The sequence below is a fragment of the Mya arenaria genome, chromosome 14 (genome assembly GCF_026914265.1).
Source record: "Mya arenaria isolate MELC-2E11 chromosome 14, ASM2691426v1".
In the NCBI taxonomy this organism is placed as follows: domain Eukaryota; kingdom Metazoa; phylum Mollusca; class Bivalvia; order Myida; family Myidae; genus Mya; species Mya arenaria.
This window is the reverse complement of record NC_069135.1, coordinates 34,173,271-34,194,667: the sequence shown is the minus strand read 5'-3', so window position 1 is coordinate 34,194,667 and position 21,397 is coordinate 34,173,271. Positions and strand designations below refer to the sequence as shown.

General features: G+C 35.5%; 1 protein-coding gene across 2 annotated transcripts in view; it reads right to left on the bottom strand.

Moving 5' to 3' along the window:
* Positions 1-21,397, bottom strand: part of LOC128217173 (FYVE, RhoGEF and PH domain-containing protein 4-like) — a 69,434-nt gene that overhangs the window by 7,626 nt on the left and 40,411 nt on the right. For both annotated transcript variants that reach the window (XM_052924115.1, XM_052924116.1), the window contains 12 exons: positions 20,178-20,276; positions 15,142-15,290; positions 12,925-13,081; positions 11,773-11,860; positions 10,949-10,999; positions 10,520-10,578; positions 9,723-9,875; positions 8,172-8,335; positions 7,512-7,545; positions 7,199-7,309; positions 5,289-5,408; positions 4,579-4,707 (listed from right to left, as the gene is read on the bottom strand). In XM_052924115.1, the coding sequence (XP_052780075.1) occupies positions 4,579-4,707; positions 5,289-5,408; positions 7,199-7,309; positions 7,512-7,545; positions 8,172-8,335; positions 9,723-9,875; positions 10,520-10,578; positions 10,949-10,999; positions 11,773-11,860; positions 12,925-13,081; positions 15,142-15,290; positions 20,178-20,276 (1,314 nt within the window). The remainder of the gene's footprint in view (positions 1-4,578; positions 4,708-5,288; positions 5,409-7,198; positions 7,310-7,511; positions 7,546-8,171; positions 8,336-9,722; positions 9,876-10,519; positions 10,579-10,948; positions 11,000-11,772; positions 11,861-12,924; positions 13,082-15,141; positions 15,291-20,177; positions 20,277-21,397) is intronic.

Genomic DNA, 21,397 nt, shown 5'->3' with positions numbered 1-21,397 from the left:
ATTTTAACATGACAAAAATGGCCAGGGGAATGGTGAATTTTGATTTTGAACATATTGCCATGTGTTTTTTTATGATGTATAATTTTTTAGTCACTTCTCCAATTTAATAACTTTGACCAAAGTTTATGACATTTGTTTAGTAAATTGTTAGCTGATGGGTGAAGTAGGGATCTGACATAGTAGGGATGTAACAGCAAGGAAAATAGTTGATGATTATGGTAATAGGAGTAGTAGGGATGAGACAGCAGGGAAAATAGTTGATGATTATGGTGATAGGAGTAGTAGGGATGTGACAGCAGGGACAATAGTTGATGATTATGGTGATAGGAGTAGTAGGGATGTGACAGCAGGGACAATAGTTGATGATTATGGTGATAGGAGTAGTAGGGATGTGACAGCAGGGACAATAGTTGATGATTATGGTGATAGTAGTAGTAGGGATGTGACAGCAGGGACAATAGTTGATGATTATGGTGATGGGAGTAGTAGGGATGTGACAGCAGGGAAAATCGTTGATGATTATGGTGATAGGAGTAGTAGTGATGTGACAGCAGGGAAAATAGTTGATGATTATGGTGATAGGAGTAGTAAGGATGAGACAGCAGGGAAAATAGTTGATGATTATGGTGATAGGAGTAGTAGGGATGTGACAGCAGGGAAAATAGTTGATGATTATGGTGATAGGAGTAGTAGGGATGTGACAGCAGGGAAAATAGTTGATGATTATGGTGATAGGAGTAGTAGGGATGTGACAGCAGGGAAAATAGTTGATGATTATGGTGATAGGAGTAGTAGGGATGTGACAGCAGGGAAAATAGTTAATGATTATGGTGATAGGAGTAGTAAGGATGAGACAGCAGGGAAAATAGTTGATGATTATGGTGATAGGAGTAGTAGGGGTGTGACAGCAGGGAAAATAGTTGATGATTATGGTGATAGGAGTAGTAAGGATGAGACAGCAAGGAAAATAGTTGATGATTATGGTGATAGGAGTAGTAGGGATGTGACAGCAGGGAAAATAGTTGATGATTATGGTGATAGGAGTAGTAGGGATGTGACAGCAGGGAAAATAGTTAATGATTATGGTGATAGGAGTAGTAAGGATGAGACAGCAGGGAAAATAGTTGATGATTATGGTGATAGGAGTAGTAGGGGTGTGACAGCAGGGAAAATAGTTGATGATTATGGTGATAGGAGTAGTAAGGATGAGACAGCAAGGAAAATAGTTGATGATTATGGTGATAGGAGTAGTAGGGATGTGACAGCAGGGAAAATAGTTGATGATTATGGTGATAGGAGTAGTAGGGATGAGACAGCAGGGAAAATAGTTGATGATTATGGTGATAGGAGTAGTAGGGATGGGACAGCAGGGAAAATAGTTGATGATTATGGTGATAGGAGTAGTAGGGATGTGACAGCAGGGAAAATAGTTGATGATTATGGTGATAGGAGTAGTAGGGATGTGACAGCAGGGAAAATAGTTGATGATTATGGTGATAGGAGTAGTAAGGATGAGACAGCAGGGAAAATAGTTGATGATTATGGTGATAGGAGTATTAGGGGTGTGACAGCAGGGAAAATAGTTGATGATTATGGTGATAGGAGTAGTAAGGATGAGACAGCAGGGAAAATAGTTGATGATTATGGTGATAGGAGTAGAAGGGATGTGACAGCAGGGAAAATAGTTGATGATTATGGTGATAGGAGTAGTAAGGATGTGACAGCAGGGAAAATAGTTGATGATTATGGTGATAAGAGTAGTAAGGATGAGACAGCAGGGAAAATAGTTGATGATTATGGTGATAGGAGTAGTAGGGATGAGACAGCAGGGGAAATAGTTGATGATTATGGTGATAGGAGTAGTAGGGATGAGACAGCAGGGGAAATAGTTGATGATTATGGTGATAGGAGTAGTAGGGATGGGACAGCAGGGAAAATAGTGGATGATTATGGTGATAGGAGTAGTAGGGATGAGACAGCAGGGAAAAAAGTTAATGATTATGGTGATAGGAGTAGTAGGGATGTGACAGCAGGGAAAATAGTTAATGATTATGGTGATAGGAGTAGTAGGGATGGGACAGCAGGGAAAATAGTTAATGATTATGGTGATAGGAGTAGTAGGGATGTGACAGCAGGGAAAATAGTTAATGATTATGGTGATAGGAGTAGTAGGGATGGGACAGCAAGGAAAATAATGGATGATTATGGTGATACAACAATTTTGCACAATCAAGCTTTAAATGAGTTGCATTTATCAAGAATAATTAGATTCAACACCACAGCAAAGCTTTTCGTAGATTTTCTTGATTGTATAAGGTTAGAAAGTCTTTTATGCTTGAGTTACTTGATATTATTTATTTGTAGATGGATTCATTTGTGGGGTAGGGATGGGAAATGTGGGAAAACAGTAGAGTTTTGTTCCAGTGTTTACTGTCCTGGTAGTGGTAGGTCAGTAAACAGATGGCCAACAAATAATTTGAAACACTTAAGGATTCCAAATTTATTGTTTTATGGCTTAAACCGTTACTAACGGTTTAATAAAAATGCATAAAGCATCAATTTTGGGACGGAAATGTGAAAAGCTGTGATATGATCTTTTGTCAGCAGTCTTTTATCACTGGTTTGCAGATTTTAACGCAAAAAATTGCTTGTTCCAGGACAAAAAATATATTTTTGTTAAAACGTTCAATCTGTGAGAGTGCAGCTTTAAATAGCAATTAGTCTTGTTTTGTTTTTAAATCTATGTGACTGTACTTTTACATTCATACCTGGTGTTCATAGTGAATTGAATCAGACAATTATTGTTATAAAGCAACAGTTATTGGACTGAAATTGTTTCCTATATAAGTATAAGTGCTAAAATAAACAGTGAGCACAACTACTTTTTACTAACTTTTTGGCTTACTTGCAAGACCGCAGTCATTTAATAAGATTATGAATAGTTGCAATCTGTGTCAAACAAGAGAGTTTGATTTTATTTTTAACACATCTATTATCCTTGAACAACAACCCCATCAATTTCCTGCAAAAAAATAATGCTACTTAATTCATATGTTGAATCTTCGTAGCATTTCACAGAAATAATACTCACATTTAAAAAAGAACCTTTTTTGGAGTACTAACTTGTTTGAATCCTTATTTCTTGCAATTCAAAATTTGTTAGAAAGAAATGAGGTTTAAAAAGCGTTTTTTGATTCCAAAAAGATCTTTTTTGAACTCTTAATAATCACTTAGAACTTTTTCGCAATGAAGAAAAAAGTTTAAAAGCCAATTTTTGAGTGCGAAAAAGTTCTATGTGACATATACTTCAACTTTCTTTCTTGCTGTATTTTAACTGAAAGAAGAACATAAAAACTTAACTTAGGTTTGTAAATAATGCCTTTCTGTCACTAAAAATATCACTTAGAACTTTTTCGCACTTAATAGAGGTCAATCAGATTTAAGTGCGAAAAAGTTCTATGTGCATTTTTCTTAAATATCTTTACTGTATTTCATATTTTATATTTATAAAGACAGGTATCATTTAAAACAGGTGATTTGCCTTTAGTTTACAAAGTATTGTTAAATTGTATACAGTATATACAAAAGGAGATAGTTTTTTGCTTCTCCTGTAAAATTTTATAAAATGCAGATAGAACCTTTTCGCTTTCACCCCTCGAATTGGTACTAGTATATTTTTGAGAAGTCAATGTAGGGCTCAAATCCATAAATTTGGTTATTTAACATGAATTTAATGTCAACTAGTACACAATAGACCAATTTTCTTCAAGTGTAAATTAAAATGATAATTGATTGTTATTGTTCACTTTAATAATATCAACTACCTACTCACTCACATAATACCTCACATTAATGTGTTGATTTTCCTCTCCCTTATATTCATGTAAATGTTAACGAGAAACTGCAAGTTGATGCAAATGGACATCCATATTTCTGACACCATCAAGGGGCATAACTCAACAATTATTTAAGCCACAGCTCCAAAGCTGCCCTCTCACAGATTGAACGTTATAACAACTTTTTTATATTTGTCTTGGAACAAGCAAATGTTTGCGATAATAATATGTTTTTTATATACTTAAGTTTGGCAGCAACATCTGTAACAATTATTAAGTTAGCCCAGAGTACAGATTTTTGCAGTCAATTCCTGAGCACAACTGCTATGACAATAACAATCTAAAAATGTATTTTTTTTTTTTTTTTTTCTACATGAACAGGTGGGTAAGCTATCACTATGAAGGCATTGTTTGAAAACAAACTACCAATAGAACAAACTATTTGTTGTGATGGTAAGGTTGTTTGTTCGCACTTTACAATGTGTTTTAATACCTAGCTGAAGGTGTTGACATTTTGAGAACATTCACACACACTATAAGGTTTATATCATTGCTGTTTATGATACACCATCAGACAACGACGTAGGCAAATTTGAGGGCTTCGAGGAAACACATTTTCCGCTGCGTCCTATCCTTTATATTAAGGGTTTTTACCCATTTTTCGCCAAAATTTATGCCTGCATTCTATCTATGCTAGCATCCTATACGTAGTATAATATGGTAAGTTATCAAATGTTTAAACCTTGACAGTCTGTTTCTTCTTCTCTGTTTCCATCCCTTGTAGAATATTTAAACATTGTCGACACACCCGGTCCCTCATCTTCTCATACTCCAGGTACGCTCTGTCTGACGTACATTTCCCACAATACACCTGGAGGAGGAAAAATATAATTTTGACATAGATTTCCCACAATACACCTGGAGGAGGAAAAGTATTTATTTCTGATGTGCATATCCAACATCCGGAGAACGAAAAATATGTATTTCTGACGTGTTCAGTAACACTATACTTAATTTGTGAAAAATATACCAGAAAACTATTTGATGGCAATGTATATGATATTGGTATTGAAGTTTTACTAGTTGAGGTAGTGATGTTTACCAGACACAACTCCCGATCCCCACACCAATATAACGTACTTAGATCTAACAAATGAATGCCTTCCTTTTTGGGCGCTCAAAGATACAATTAATCTCAGACAAACACAATCAAATACAGTTTTTGATAGATTTTTCGAAAACACACCTTCGAAAGAAGTCATCTTCATTCAAATACTTCAAATAAGTATGCCCCTGATATAAAATGTTATCACCAATCTATAAACTGTTTATAGGTCTATGTAGTTATCATGAAAATGATAACGGCAGTCATGATCAAAAACATGAAAAGTAATAAATTATTTGCATGTCAAGCAGAAATATGCTAAAAAATAACATATAAAAGACAGTTACCTTTCCACAAGCACGGCAGTGGTGTCTTCGTCGTAGGCGGGTGAACTTCTCAGTACACGACATACACATTGTCACTTCTTCGTCCTTAATCCATACTGGTGCCTGTTGACCAAGCTTGCTCTGCGGACAAAACATATAATACTTGAATATAACAATTAGGGACATCGTTTTGAGCCCACCAGACCCATAATTGGAAAAGAAATGGACATGGTTTTAGCTAAAGGAACAGAGTCATGCTAGCTTTATTCACAAGCAAGCTAAAAAAAGTTGGTATTTGCTTTCAGTTGCGGTAACGCATTATAAGTATCTATCATGTGTTTCCGGTACGGATAGAAAAATCCGACCAGAGGGCACGTGCGTATGCCACACAGCGTGCCCGAGGGTCGGATTTTTCGATCCGGACCGGAAAAACATGATTGATATTTTTTTTGCATATCTAAATTTATCAATTTGAGGAAAAAATGACGTTGAAAACGTGTACAATTACACCAAAAAGCGTGTGCGACGTCGTTTATTGACGACATAGAGCGCAGTAATTTTTAATAACTAAAAATAGCGTTTTTTACGATTATTTATTTTCAATTTTGCAAAGACTTGCAAAGATATATATTTGATTGCGCTTTATTGAAATGGCATAATATATTTTTCATAAACCATACAATAAATGAAATAAGAAGTGGCGCATTGTTGCGCGTGATATATGGGGTATGTAAGATGAAGTTTTCCAGCACTTGTCACATGACCGGAAACACCCGTCCTGTGTGCAAGAAAAACATTTCTCTGGAATAAGATTTTTCTGTTTTCAACACAAAGCAACAAAAAAAGTGTCACCTCTTGCCAAAACTTGATGTTAAAGTATGTTTTGTGAAAATCTGAAGTGCATTGGATTGATAACAACAATACTGATAATATCTGTCATGTGTTCCCGTTCCGGATAGAAAATCCGACCCGAGGGACCTGCGTTACCAGGTAACGAGGCTTGCCTAGTTACCGGCCATGCAGTGTGGGCGAGGGTCGGATTTTTCTATCCAGAACGGACAGACATGATAGATATTTTTTCTAGCATACATAAATTAGATTTTCTATGGAGAAAATACATAAAAAAGCACATTTTTGTACATATCACCAAAAAGCACGTGCAATGATGTTTACTGACGTCATGACGCGCAGTAATTTATATTCACTGCATACGTCAAGAAGTTCCTTCAGTATCACGTCTTTTAAGGGTTATTTTGTTTCGTTTTTCAAAGTGTATTTTTGTAAAGTTAATGTTAATGGAACTTTTCTATTTAAATCTCATAATTATGATTACATAAAGTGTATTATAAAAGAAATTGAAATTATTACGTCACAGCGCGTGACTCATCTGGCATGGGGGGATGCCAGATGGAGTTTTCCAGCGCGGCTGAATTCACTGGAAATGCCTATCCGGCGTGCTAGAACATGCATGTAAGTACCTGGCAAATTGGCCACTCCCTAAAAGCTTACTCTCCAAGGCATACTCTCTGTGGGTCTAAGCCCGAACTATTCATCTAGCTACCACCAGTATTACCTTGTCACACTGGCCACTTATGTAAGCTCACTCTTAGAGGCAGACTCTCTGTATGGATCTGAGATCTAGCCTTTCATATATTGCTCTAGCTACAGTAAGCTCAGTAACACCGCATCATACTGACCGTTCTCTGTAAGCTCACTGTCTGTGGATCATCATCTAAGCCTGAACCATTACATTATCTTAGTATTTATAACTCCATCTAGCTATTCCCCAAACAGTACAGTACTCATTATTATAGTACCATGGAATTTCATCATCATTAGGCATAACTTCTTTCAAACCACCCTGTTAACTTACTCTCTCTACATCTAGCTATACCCAAAACAGTATAATCAACGCAGTTATATATAAGTACCTTGTCAAACTGGCCACTCCCTGAAAACTCACTCTCCGAGGCACTCTCTGTAGATCTGAGACGATTCAGTCGGGACTTTTTTTGGTAGTCGGAGATCACTTGCTGGAACACCTGCAATAAGACACAAATATCTCTGATTATAATATGTGCTTGCCTAAAGATCATTGGAAAAATATTGACAATACAAGTCAAAGGGAAGTTAATTACAATTAAAATAAAAGTTATATTTTCACCATTGTTATTTCACCAAAAGGCATAAAAGAAATTAATTTGGTTTTATTTTGAACATTGAGTAGCTGACTATTATACATACCGAAAACCAGTCTGAACCATTTCCATTGTTGGATCTTAAATAAAAGAAATAATATATTAGCTTATTTAGGTACAATGTACCAATCCTGTAAACTTTTACTGCAAAATTTAGATAACACTTTATCATAATTTGTTTACTTCTTTCACTAAAGCAAAATGTGTTGTTTTACATTATTTATTTCATTTAAATTCCGAAGTTTTGAATTTGACCTATCTTGGCAGAAAAATTGATAAAAATGTAAAATTAAAAGGGCCATAATTCTGTCAAAAATTGGTGGATTTTAAAAACATGTGCATATTTGAGTTTGTAATGACGTAACCTTTAAAATGATATATCACTTCAATATACCGCATGAAATTATTTTTTTTTACGTTGTTATTGCTACCATAAGGGCCAAAACAAATTAATTTGGTTATGGGTAAAACCTTTTCAAAAACAGGTAGTGTAGGCAGGCTTTTTTTATAAGACTTTATATAAGATTTTTATTATTTTATTTACCAACTGACTATGAAAACAGTTGAGTCGGCGCCTATTTAGAAGGTACTGTCAGGAAATCCGAACCAAATGTATTTTTTTACTCCTAAGAAAAATCATGTCTTGTTGCAAGAGTTTTGAATAATTTTTAAAGTTAAAAATGATAGAGTTTGTAAGATGTCTTACTCGTCCAGAAACTCGATGCTTTTCTCAATACACTTGACACAGAAGGTTCCTGAGATAGTGATATTTTCCCCCGGGTTCACCTCCATCCCGTCCACGCTCAGTCGAGATCGGATTCTGTACGAGCCCAACATCTGCTCTGAACACACTAGTAGTAGGTCGTTGAACTGGAATAGGAAGATTCCACAAACAATGAACACGAGTACTGCAATGTAACAACCAAACTGAACATTTTGGTGTATTATCAAGGAAGAGATTAACTTATTATCACCGATAATCATTATAATTATCAGGTTGTCTGGTTAGCGGAGTGGTTAGTGCACTCGCTTCTCACCATGGCAACAAGGGTTCGATTCCAGGCCTGGGTGCATGCGAGTTTGGTTAGTTGTCACCAAGCTGGACAAGTGGGTTTCCTCCGGGTACTCCAGTTTCCCCTCACAACACACGACCACACTCTCATGCAACATCAAGCCAAAGAGAGTGACTTAGTATAAGTCATCATAACTCTCTTCACAATTACTGTATATAATATATAATGTTTAAACTATCTTATATAAAACAAGAGCTGTCACAGAGACAGCGCGCTGGACTATTCCGCCGCTTTTCAGTGTAAGGATTGAAAAGTTTTGGCGAAACTTGCATGGATCACTGTATTAAGTCTCAATTCAATAAATCAAGTAGTTGGTGCGATATTAACCTATATGTGCTTACATGCAAAACCTTGACCAGAATTTCTGAGTCGAATAATAAAGGGGCAAAATTTAAATCATATGCAAGATAGAGTTATCTAACTTGATTAATTAAGAAGGTTGGGTGGTTGAGTACCATTATATAAAGTCTCAATGCAATACATCAAGTAGTTGCTGAGATATTAACCTATGTGTGCTAACATGCATAACCTTAACCAGAATTTCTAAGTCACATAATAAAGGGGCAAAAATTATATAATATGCAAGATAAAATTATCTTACTTGATTAATTAAGAAAGTTGAATGGTTGGGGGCCTGTGTATAAAGTTTCAATGCAATACATGATGTATTTGCTGAGATATTGACTTAAATGTGGTTACAAGCAAAACCTTAACCAGAATTTCTAAGTCAAATAATAAAGGGCAATTATTTTGCATTAAATGCAAATAAGTGTTATCTAACTTCACTAATTTAGTAGGTGAGAAAGTTGGGAATACATATATGCAAAGTTTCAATGCAATAAATGATGTATTTACTGAGATAATGCTTTCATGCAAAACCTTAACCAAGGTGTGACGCCAACGCCCCCGCCGACGCCAGGGTGAGTAGTATAGCTCTCCTTATTCTATGAATAGTCGAGCTAAAAATGAGTCTAAAGTATAGTGGCTTTTTTCATATATATTTAATTGTTCTTTATAATATGTGTACCAAGTTTCATGTCAATATCAGTGGGTGACCTTATGGCTGACAACATAAACACTGACTCGAATATTGACACTCTTACATCCTTCTAATAAAAACAATCAATCAATATGTACCAGAGTAATCACTCAAATATTATGATACAAAGCAATTGCACACTCACCAAAAAGATATATCTGGCCTGTTTTTCTCCACTGCGGGCGGATATTTTTGTGATGGCACCCTCCTTGATCAGTTCCCGTGTTGGATTGACTAGATCACTTGTCCCCTCGCCGTTCAACTTGGGGATTATTGTCAAGAGCTTGTGGAACTTGTCCTGGTATTGAAAACATCGGAGAATTCACAAATTGTCAATGTGATCTTGGTTATGTCCATACTAATGTCCAGCTATTATAATAATACAATAAAAAAAATATGCAATAAAATAGTTAATCCATATTGATGTTCAAACATTGTCAAAATTTTGTGTAGTTAATGTGTCATTAACATGATTAGAATACAGTCTATATTTTCAGCCAATGAAGTTGCAGATAGGCAATCATTATGTACTAGGCTTTAAAGCTGCACTCTCACAGATAGACTGTTTTGACAGCTTCTTTTATTTTTTGCGTTGGAATGAACCAATCTTTGTGTAAAATCTGGAAACTAGTGGTATAGGATTGGTGACAAAATATCAGATCGTTACGAGGTTTCTTTTTACATTTATGTTTGAAAATTGAAGTTTTGTGCCTAAAAACATTAATTTTCGAATGTAAATATAAGTAACTGCGATCTGATCCTTTGTCAGCAGTGTAATATTACTGGTTCTCAGACATTTACGCAAAAATTGGCTCATTCTAAGACAAAAAATATATAAAAAGTTGTCAAAACGGTCCATCTGTGAGAGTGCAACTTTAAGATATTGAAGGAATGGGATGATCCTAAATGGTCACCTCTGAACTAAGACAAATATGTACTGACCAGTTTCTTCATTACAGTGTTGGAATGACAGGCAGCCTGAGTTACGAGGTCAAGGGCTTCTGAAAACAGTCAAAATCACAACGTTATAATTATAATTATCATAATAAAATATGCCCTTAGAGGTACTTAATTAACTTTTTAAGAAATAAAATAATTACAATAGTCAAGGTTAAAACATGCAACTATGACAGATTATAGAACATAATTATACCCTTTGAATGCTAGGTAAATTGTCGTCTGCTCAAAAATGTTGTCTGGTTTATTCTAAATTTCTTTCAATTTACTTAAAACTTTGGGGATATATTGACTGAGTGGCAAACAGCTTGGAACCTGACCAGGCGCCGAGTTACTCGGTGTCTGGTCTGGTTCCAAGCTGTTTGCAAAGCCTTCAAAATCGCCATCAGCAGCCTAATTAGGGTTAAAACTTACTTTGAGCATCTTTTCTGTCTTCAGCATCTGGACCAAGGTGCTTTATATATTCTGCAAGAACAAACAGCATTCATCATAACTCGCTTAATACAGTTCTAATAAGAATAGGCAAAATATATTTTTCAGTTTCGGAACTTTTCTAGCAATAAGCATAAGTAAAATATGCATAAATTATTCAAATTTAAGAATAAAGATAATTTATATAAGAAAACTTGAAAAACAGCAGCATTATCATGCCCCTTATTCCAAATAAGGTCTATTGGTACTGCTGACAGACAACAAAGCAGGAAAGACAGTCACAGATACAAAAAGGCCCAGATGATACTGAGCTCTTTTGGAAAGAACTAATAGTTTCATAGATTTAAGCACTCTAAGCTTCCTTGGCATGTATTTCCCCAAAGCAATGTACTGCCAGCAAAGTCTTGCATAGTTTCAAATAATTGCATGGTGAAGGGACATCCGTCAGTCTACCTTTGTTATTGTAGGTTTAGATACTTCTGAGGAGACACTAACAGGGCAATTATCGTCATTGCCATCCACAGTTACTGTCATTGCACATCTTCAGTGAGCGTAAACATTGATAATTTACTGACAAAGTTTTGCATCATGCAAAAAAGGGTTTTTAAGCACCTTTAGCTGAATGTCGGAATGCTTTTTTGTCAACACATAATCAGAGTTTGCAAGTCCAATATCCCAAACCCAGGATTATTGAGTACTGCATGAGGCATCCAATGATGGGCGATGTCAGAGAGGGAAGCTTGTTTACTCTCGCAATCTGGAGGGGCAAATTCAGTGAGCACTAGGCGATATAAGGCTGTTCTTACGTTTAAGTAGTAGTTCATATCTGGGTACCCTCTGTATGGGCTCTAACATGTGGTGCTGTAGAGTCAGGGCGGCACAATCGGGCAACATCTGAAATAACAATTATTGTAATTTATTGGTTTTTCTTTATACATTTTCACATTTAGTAATAAACAGCATTTTAACATATGAGTGATTTCCACAATGCAATACATAATCGGTGCCGAAGTAAACAATCAGTATGACAAAAAATAAAAATAAAAACATTTCATAACAGACTTAAATAGAAACTAGGGTCGTTCAAGGCCTCAGATCACTCAAGCTTTTAGCTCGGGCCCTGGCATCCTTAAGCCATCAACTGGTTGTCCGGTTGGCACAGTGGTTTAATCAGCGCACTCGCTTCTCACCAAGGCTACCCAGGTTCGATTCCCAGCCCGGGCGCATGTGAATTTGGTTAGTGGTCACCAAGCCGGACAAGTGGGTTTTCTCCGGGTTCTCCAGTTTCCCCCACAACACAAGACCACACTCTCGCGCAACATCGTGCCAACGAGAATGACTTAATATAAGCTATCATAGCTTCCTTCACAATCGGTGTAAAATATATAATGGTTAAAGTAAGCCATCACAGTTTTGTAGTGCAAAATTTTTAATGCACTTACCATAGAAAATAGTTTCCATTTGAATGACTCTAGCCTGACACTGAATAATAATCCTTATCATACAAATACAAAAGAAGAACACAGAAAAAGGGGTATTTGTTGAATACATGTCCTTTTTTTCTCCGTTTATCAAGTCAAATCATTGCGGTAATGTAACTTTTTTAGTATGATAGTCAGAATAATGGGTACTGTTCTACCTATGTGAATTATGTTATAAACATGCATACCACATTTTTCATTCATCAGTACCATTTATTAAACTATATGCATAGTCATACTTATACATATCACCTAACCATTGTAAAATACCAAAGCCCCAAAGCAGGGCATGTAACTGAATAGCCTTTGCCTGAAAAATAGGCACCATTTAAGTTTTTCCATGACAACGGCAAGCATGGAGTCAATGATGACGATACCTATATTTTTTCTTCCCAAAACATACAAGTCAAAAATTCCAATGTAAGGGTTATTAATAATATAAAGTGATATAAAACCATTTGTAATGTAAGAAATCACCTGTATTTCCTGCAGAAGACTTGCGAACTTCTGTGACTGTGCCGTCCACTTGGCTATAGTGGCGAGAGCTTTGTCGTAATTCTTTACGCACTCCGTGTATAGCAGCAGGAATGGAGCTAGTTTGGCCATTACGTCACCCACTCTCTGTATACTCTGCCTGTAAAATCAAGAATGGTTTGATAAGTATCAAAGGCTTTGTTGAAGTTCTCAACAGACATGCTTATATGTCCCTGCCTCTGTGTACAACAGAAGAAATAAGGCCAGCTTGGCCATTATGTCACCAACTTTCAATGCACTTGATCTATGGGAAAAACTACATGTTAAATCAAACAATTCATTTTGTTACTTTATAAGAGTGCTGTCAAAAAATAAGAGAAAGGATGGAGGTAAAGGTATTTCATAAAACACCTCAAATGTAATTGAAGCAATACTTAGTGAGACTGCCATTATAAATGGGTGTGGTGGTGAAAATCCTAGCAATGAAGAGGCATTGCAGGACCCCATGCTTAACCTTAGCTTCGCCCAAGTTGCTAGAAAGCCCAATGTCCCCACTTTCATGCGCCTGGTGGGCGACTACTTTGCCGCTCATAATGCCTGAATCCATGCAACGCCAAATTATAAATGGCGATAACGTTAATCTTGTGCTTTTGTTGAAAGGTTTGGTTAAGTTATCTGACCTTTGTTTTGGAGCAATCATACACATCTCAAATAATGACCTTTTACCTATAATGCAGTGTATCTGTCAGTCCATAAAGATGTATTCCAATAGGTGAAGATCCCAGCTACAAGTAATTGTAATTACTCGGCTTTGGTAAAAAAAATATCCCCAAAAGATTCTATCTACTATGTTATGATGGATCTATCCATCCATCTGTGTGCACAATTTTCCTTTTTTTCTGGAGAGACAAAATGTTTTTACAGCATATATTGAGTTGAGGAAAAATCCGAAACATCCTTTTTATATTAGGTACTATAGCATTACATTATAAAATGGTTGCGGTTTAAGTGCATTCATGCGTTTCCATCCTGTTGTATGAATTTATAAATGAACTAAAACTCACAAAGTTAATACAGCATAGTTTTTTCTCAATCAATCATTCAGGGCACACTGAAACCATAGTTATTTATCAAACCAAGAGTTATCCTCCTTGCTACATGTTATTATGCATATTGTCAAAAAAGTAACATGACTGTGTACAGAGTTTGATGTGAATTTATAGCTACAATAAAGAGCAATCAGGGATAATTTTTTGCTGTTTTGACATTTCTTATGTATCCCTGTCTCGTGTCAGCCATAGTAAAAATAACGTCGAAAGACTCATTGACAGCCATTACGTTGAACTATGTGAATATCATGAGTTTTTTAATGAGTGTTCACTAACATTAAGGGTTTTGAATGGTGCTAACAATGATATCACTACCAACTACATCAACCACAGGGGCTACAACAGTTACTTTTTTCCCCGAAAAAAAAGAAAAGCTTATTTAAAAAAATAAAAAAGGAAACTGAGAAAGTTTTCTACACTCCTATATTTTTACCATTCTGTTCAAGATGCAAAGCATCATGTGATAAACATGTAGAATCCATACATGCTTAGACAGGAAAGATATTTGATCTCGATTTATCACAAAAATGAGGAAGTGCAGACATATCTTGGCCATATGTCATATCTAGACCATCCAGTCATATTGACACTTACATTAGTTTTATCCCAAATCAATTTTCTTCCTATACTCTGGACATACTGGTGGGCCTGGTAGATTCAGAAGATATCTTACTGTATTACACTATTCCTCAACATCATTCAAATGCATATGTTTGTTAAAAAGGAGCTTTCAGGCAGAAGAATGTGGGTGTGTTTTTTGAGGTTTGGCTGATGACCTTTTGATTTTTGGCTTGAAATATCTGACCTTGAGATTTATCTTACAATATTTGGAACCACTAATGCATAACCATCCATTTGACTCACAAAGTTTTTTTTGTCCTTCATGATATTCCAGCTTTTGTAGCTTCTTTTCAGAAGAAGAATATGCAACATGATTTGCGAGAAAATCGTGATATTTCAAATTACAAATTTGCATGACCTCTTTAGGAACAGGAACAGTATATTGGTGTGAAAATTTAGAAATTCTAAATCCTCTAACTAGATAAGCATGAATTATATGACCTTGACGTTAAACTTTGACCCCTGATGACTGACCCTGACCCCTACTCACCAGTGTTTCATCCTGTCTTCCAGCTGTGGTAGAAGGTGTTCCTTATGGAAGCAGTATATGGGTGTGATTTTGGAGAAAATCTGGCTAATTGCCTCATTTGGCATGAACAGCGACTTCTGATTTTCAGACATCACTCTTGCATGGAACACCTGGAAATTAAAATCAAAACCAGAGTTATTGGACTTACTAAATATGTGTGTATTGTCATTGTTTACCATGTGTAATGTTAGTATCTATGCAACTATAAAAGTTTCATCACAACATCATTGATATCAAGGTTATTACAGTTAAATACCTGGACTCTTTTTCTCCAATATGACTAAAAGAATATCTCAGATTGATTTCCTTGCTTAATACACCAAAAACTGGTTTGAGGTTTGATCCTCATTGACTAGCAGCAGTTTTGGGTGGAATGTGGCAAACCCCTCACATAGGCTCAGCTTTGCCTTTTTTCAAAATGCTAAAAAATTAAAGGTGAACAAGAGCTGTCCTAGGAGAGCATGCTCGACAATATGCTGTTTTGTCTAAGAAATAAGTACAATAATGATGTAATATGACTGCCTGTCAAAGCAGTAAAAAGAGAAATGCAACCAAACATGATTAACACTTCAACCTTCATTGTGAGATTCAGTTTTAACTGTCTTTTTATTTTTAGTAACAGTAACCTTGACCCCAAACACATTCTAATGAAAGGTCTCCATAAACTCTTTCTAAGTACCAAGTTTAGTCAAGATATGTCAACCCTAACTTAAGTTATGCGGGTTTCTACCATTTTTGGTAACAGTGACCTTAACCCAAGGTGCCCCAAATGCAATCCATGAAAGGTCTCTATAAACTCTTTCTATTTACCAAATTTGGTCACAATATGTCAACTTTGACTAAAGTTATTCAGTAACAACCATTTTATATTTTCAGTAACAGTAACCTTGACTTTGACCCTAGAGGCCCCAAACGCATGAAGTGTATTGGAGTTATAAGTGAAAATGCCAACTTGCCCTATAACTTAACCAGGCGCCGTTGAGTAGCTTATGCTGGGGCAATAGTATTAAGCCTCGGTATTCTTCGAATAGTTGATCTCAAATTCATTATGACCATAGTAGTATATAAATATTATAATTTTAAGGTCATTACTGAATGATGTCCTGATGTCTAGTAGATATTGGCGGAAAGCTATTGATGCTGCTATACCATATGGTTTAAGAAAAGAAAACACTTAGTATTATTCCAGCCACAATATGTAAATATCACTTATTTCATTAGGTAAATGGATATGATAACAATGCTGAATTCATTCACCTCAGAAGCATCAACAGCTGGCCACTTTTAGTCAGAGAATTATTATACGATTCTCATCCCCATGCATATACTCCTGCCCAAAATTTTCACCCTGGCATAAATGCTTCATTTCTGGAGACCATTCCAGGGGATTTGTTCACGAAGGCTAAAAATTCAGGGGGATTTTGGTATTCAGGGGGATTTTGGTATTCAGGGGGATTTTGGTATTCAAGGGGATTTTTTGAGCATGTCTATGTTGGCAAAATATCAAAATAATTTTAGAGGCAAGTATGAAAAATGCACATATATTCATTGCTATGAATTTTTTTACCTTGTTGTACACACAGATGTATTTTATATATCATCATATTCTTATGAGTCACCTTCATGTCAAACTGTTATGCACTTGCTGAACAATATATGTCATAGGAAAAATATGTCTTTGAGACAATTTATTAATTGGCTTAAAATTCCTTCCTTCAAAGTCAATTAAAAAAATCTGCTTATTATCAGCAATGATTTCTTACAGACAGTAAGACAGTAAGAGAATGGAATAAATAATATAATTAATTTCATTCATTCCCCAAATAGTAATATTTCTTTGCCTTTGATCATAATTACAAATAAATTAATCTCTTCTTGTAATAGTTTCCTGACTTGGCTAATTGGCTAATCAAATATTTTACAAAATATTCATTGTAATTTATAAAGTCATTTTCTCCCTTGTTGAGTTCGTTTGTTTACATTCAGTTTCACTAACATACGATGGTTTCACTTTGTCATTATTGCCTGTTGAAAAATTCCCATAATTTTTTTTTTTTTTAAATACTCTTTTTTTTTAAATTCCAAGGGATTTTTATCTCTGTCGGGAGACCAAGGGAATGATCAAAATTCTGGGGGATTTTAACCCCCACATGAGGATATGGCATGTATGCCCTGGGGAAAAGTGGTTACAAATCACGAAATGTTGCCAATTGCTAGACATATATTTTAATTTAAATAGAAATGAAAAATAAAATCAACCCATCTAGACTATCCTGCTATACCCATTATATTTCCATTGTTTTTTAAGCAATCTGAATGAGAATCTTAAATTGTTTATCACTGGCCTCTGAGAAAGCTCCTGAACAGAACTAATCAGCCGGGCTGGCTTCAATAACTGGACTCTGACAGACAAATTACCTCTTGTCTGACTGGGGTGCCATATATCAGTCATGTTTGGTCTGGCTGGGCGCAAAGTCTGGCAATTTTTTTCGGAATAAACAATAGACAGCTACATCACTAGCAGAAATATTGGCATCAAACTGTCAGACAGTAAACATTATATAATCAAACTAAGCAATTGTTATGTCCCCCAATTCATATATATATAAAAATGCAAACATATTATTGTTTCCAGAAATTATTGCAGCATGAGAAATAAATAAAAAACATAATAATCTCACATGTTGTGCATGTAGGGCTAGGCAAATAAACATAGAACACAATTGAGCAGGTGCTTGAAAAAACAAGTGTGTTAAGCTTTTCTACTAACTCATGAAATAATATTAAAGAATGATCTTCAGCGCCTAAGAAGATAGCTCCCAATCTTCTATTTAAATGTACTTAACAATTTCTCTTATTTCTCTTATTTTTAGAAAATACTTTAATACAGGAACATAATGCATACGGTTATTGAATACAACATTGAAACAGGGATGTAACTTGCTAAAGCACCACAAGGCTCAGGTTGCAATAAGATCTGGGCAGATATTCAATAGTGTCTTAATTTAATCTAAGAACGATGTAGCTTAAATCAGATAACTTGTTAAAAATAACTGACCAATAGAGTGAATGAAGTCAATGATGTATGACCGTAAGATTGACTTCAGTTGATTATTGAATTCCAACCCTGACTCCCCATAAATATGGAAACCAATTTCAGCCAACCAAGTACCATAACTCTTCAAGTCAGTTTATAGCTAGAATGGCGGGTCTTGCTATAAATGTTCTGCCATTGTAAACCGACATCAAACAGTTTTCTGGATGCAAGTGATGTAAATGCACACAAAAGCTATAACTGTATAGCTAAGCTTTTTTGGGATTCTTTTTTCAAAAGCTGTTTTTAATCCATACAAACAGCACTTTTTTGGACCAATACCACTATGCTTTTATCAGTGCTTTAAGATATGCTTTTAGCTTGTTGTTATCTATTCTTTTAGCTATGCTTTCAGCTGTGCACGGCATTACAAAAAGCTATTCGACAGACAAACAAAAAAATCGTAAACAACCATCCATAACATCCCAACAAGAATTCAAAGAGTATGCTAACATCAACCCTTGGTCGATGTGACCAATCTTTATCCTAGGTCCCGCCCATCAAAACATACCAAGCAGAAATTATAAAAATTCCTATCCTCCTCCGGATTCCCGGCAAACTTTTTCATTTTGCTACAAGGGTAGTGCATTCTTTTGTCTGCTTTTCTCATCATGTCTTGAAATTTTTACATCAACTTAAGCAGTCTCAGTATGTGTACATTGATTTTCGTATAGAAGTCTAATGTTTCCAACTTTTTATTGCTTTCAATAAGCGATACACACAGGGAATGCACTTAGGTTTTCTAAATGGTAGGATTAGGAAGGAATTTATGAAAAGAATTTTCAAAATATATATATATGTAGGCCGATTTAAAAAGAGAAGTCCACCACAATCATGAACATACCTGGTAATCTCCAGGGGCGGATCCAGGATTAGAACTAAGTGGAGGCGTACCTTAGGGGCTTTTTACTTGCCCCCCTCTCTCAGAAACGAAATTTATTTGGTTTAAAGTGTTGATAGGGGGGTTTGGTCCTCCCCCAAGAAAATGTTAACAATTTCTATTCCAAAATGGTGCATTTTAGGCGTATTGGGCGGTGGGGGGGGGGGGGTAGGTTTGGGGGCATGGTGCCAGAAATAAAACAGCTAACAATAAGTCTGCATACACTGAAATCTGCTGAACTTTTGCAGATTAAGACACTAATCTTAATTTACTCAAATGTAGCATGATGCAGCATATGGTTGCAATTTAAATACAGTACATACCAAAGTCTAGTATACAAAACATGAACACCACAGGTGCATGCCAAAAATAGCTCAGCTTTTATTGGCTCTAATTAAATTCAAAAGTTCATCAAGGGCTCTATTTAAACCTTGTGATATTATAACCACAGAAAACTTAAGAGTTCGATCTGACTCACTTTAAAAGTCAGTCTGAGAGTAGAGTTTGATGTGATTCAAGTATACCGTCATTCTCTGTAAATCTTTATTTAATTATGGTCAGCATTACACAGAGGCTTGGCCAGTTGGTTGTTGCATGCCATAGTAGGACATTGCCGAGTCTGTCCATAGGAACTGTTTCAGGAGAGAAAATCCTTCAAATATTAAGCACTCTAGTGCTAAAGCTACATTAATGATACATAACTACCTCAGGCCTGAGAGGTGAAGGGTAAACACATGCAATTTTTTTGGTGGTCCCTGTGCTTAAAAGTTTCACTAAAGCGTCGTTCAAGCTTAGCTAAAAGTGCCGCAAAATGATGCGGTATTGGTCAAACAAAGCATTTGCAAAGGTGACCTTCGTATTTTTGGCCAAACAAGCACAGCTTTTGGGAAGCTTTGTGAAGTTTTGGCCAAAAAGCACAGCAGTAAGTATGCAGCCTGCATGGTTCAGTTCCCCGCAAAGATGCTTATATATATATACCCATGATCTACACATGACCGCATATATTATATGTGTAAAATATACCTGATCTAGGAGATGGAGCCGTGACACGTACGCTCTCTCAGTGGTCAACAGTTCGTACGCGATCTGATGAAGCTTGTCGCGAGGTTTCTCATCCTCTTCCTACATGAAACGAAACGTACGATCATTATATATATATGGAATAATGAACAAAACATTGCTTTTGATATAATGACAATCTATGCATTGAATTATGACAATCATGTTTACTGGTGAAAAGGGTTGCTTATAATATTCACTGGTTAATTACTTATAACAAGAGAACAGATTGCCATACTTGTCTGCTTTTTGTTCGTTGACCAAGGGGCACAACTTGACAAGCTGGGTGGGACATTTGTACTGTGTTTTATGTCAATATCGTTGACCATTTTTTTGTTTAATTATGGTCAAAGATCATGCAGTTTTTGCATGATTATGTCAGGCTAGGTCCTAATAACTTAACTGGATTAATCATTATAGCCAGAGTTATGGGCCTTGTTGTTCGTATTGCCTCTGGCAACTTGTGTACCAAGCTTCATTTCAATATCTAGAATGGTCAAGGTTAAGTTTTGCAAGTGAGCCATGCTGTCAACACCTATGACAATAACCCTAAAGCTATGACACCATGACACTTTACCTCAACACTTCATTCAAATTTTCATCTGAGCTAAATATCATATTAAAAGACTAAAAAAACAACATGAAATTATAATCTTGTACAAATAATTTTACAAATGGTAAATCAAAATGCTCATGTATTGTTACATAAAATCAAATCATACCATAAAAATCAAATCACTTTAATACAAATTGTAAATCAAAATGCTCACATATACTGTTATATAAAATCAAATCATACCATACAAATCATGCTATAATGATGCAAAGAAATATAAGCAACAAATATATAATAAGTATCCATGCAAATCTAAAGTATATACATGCATTCAATATGATTAAAGCTTTATAAGATATCTGTGTAAGTTTATATAGTACTAAAGCAGTTATGTCGCAATACAAAAGGTACTTGTTACTCATCGTTATACAAATTACATTATAGGGCTCGGCATGCACTAAATATTACCATAATAATACCACAGTTACATAGGCAGACATAATTGTATATAAATCATGTGTATGATTTTTTTTAAAATACTGCATTTCCGTGTTTATTATACATTTTACTTTTGTTTTCTTTTCACAATGCATTTAAATACAATCAGTTCAAACCGTACCTGCTTAAA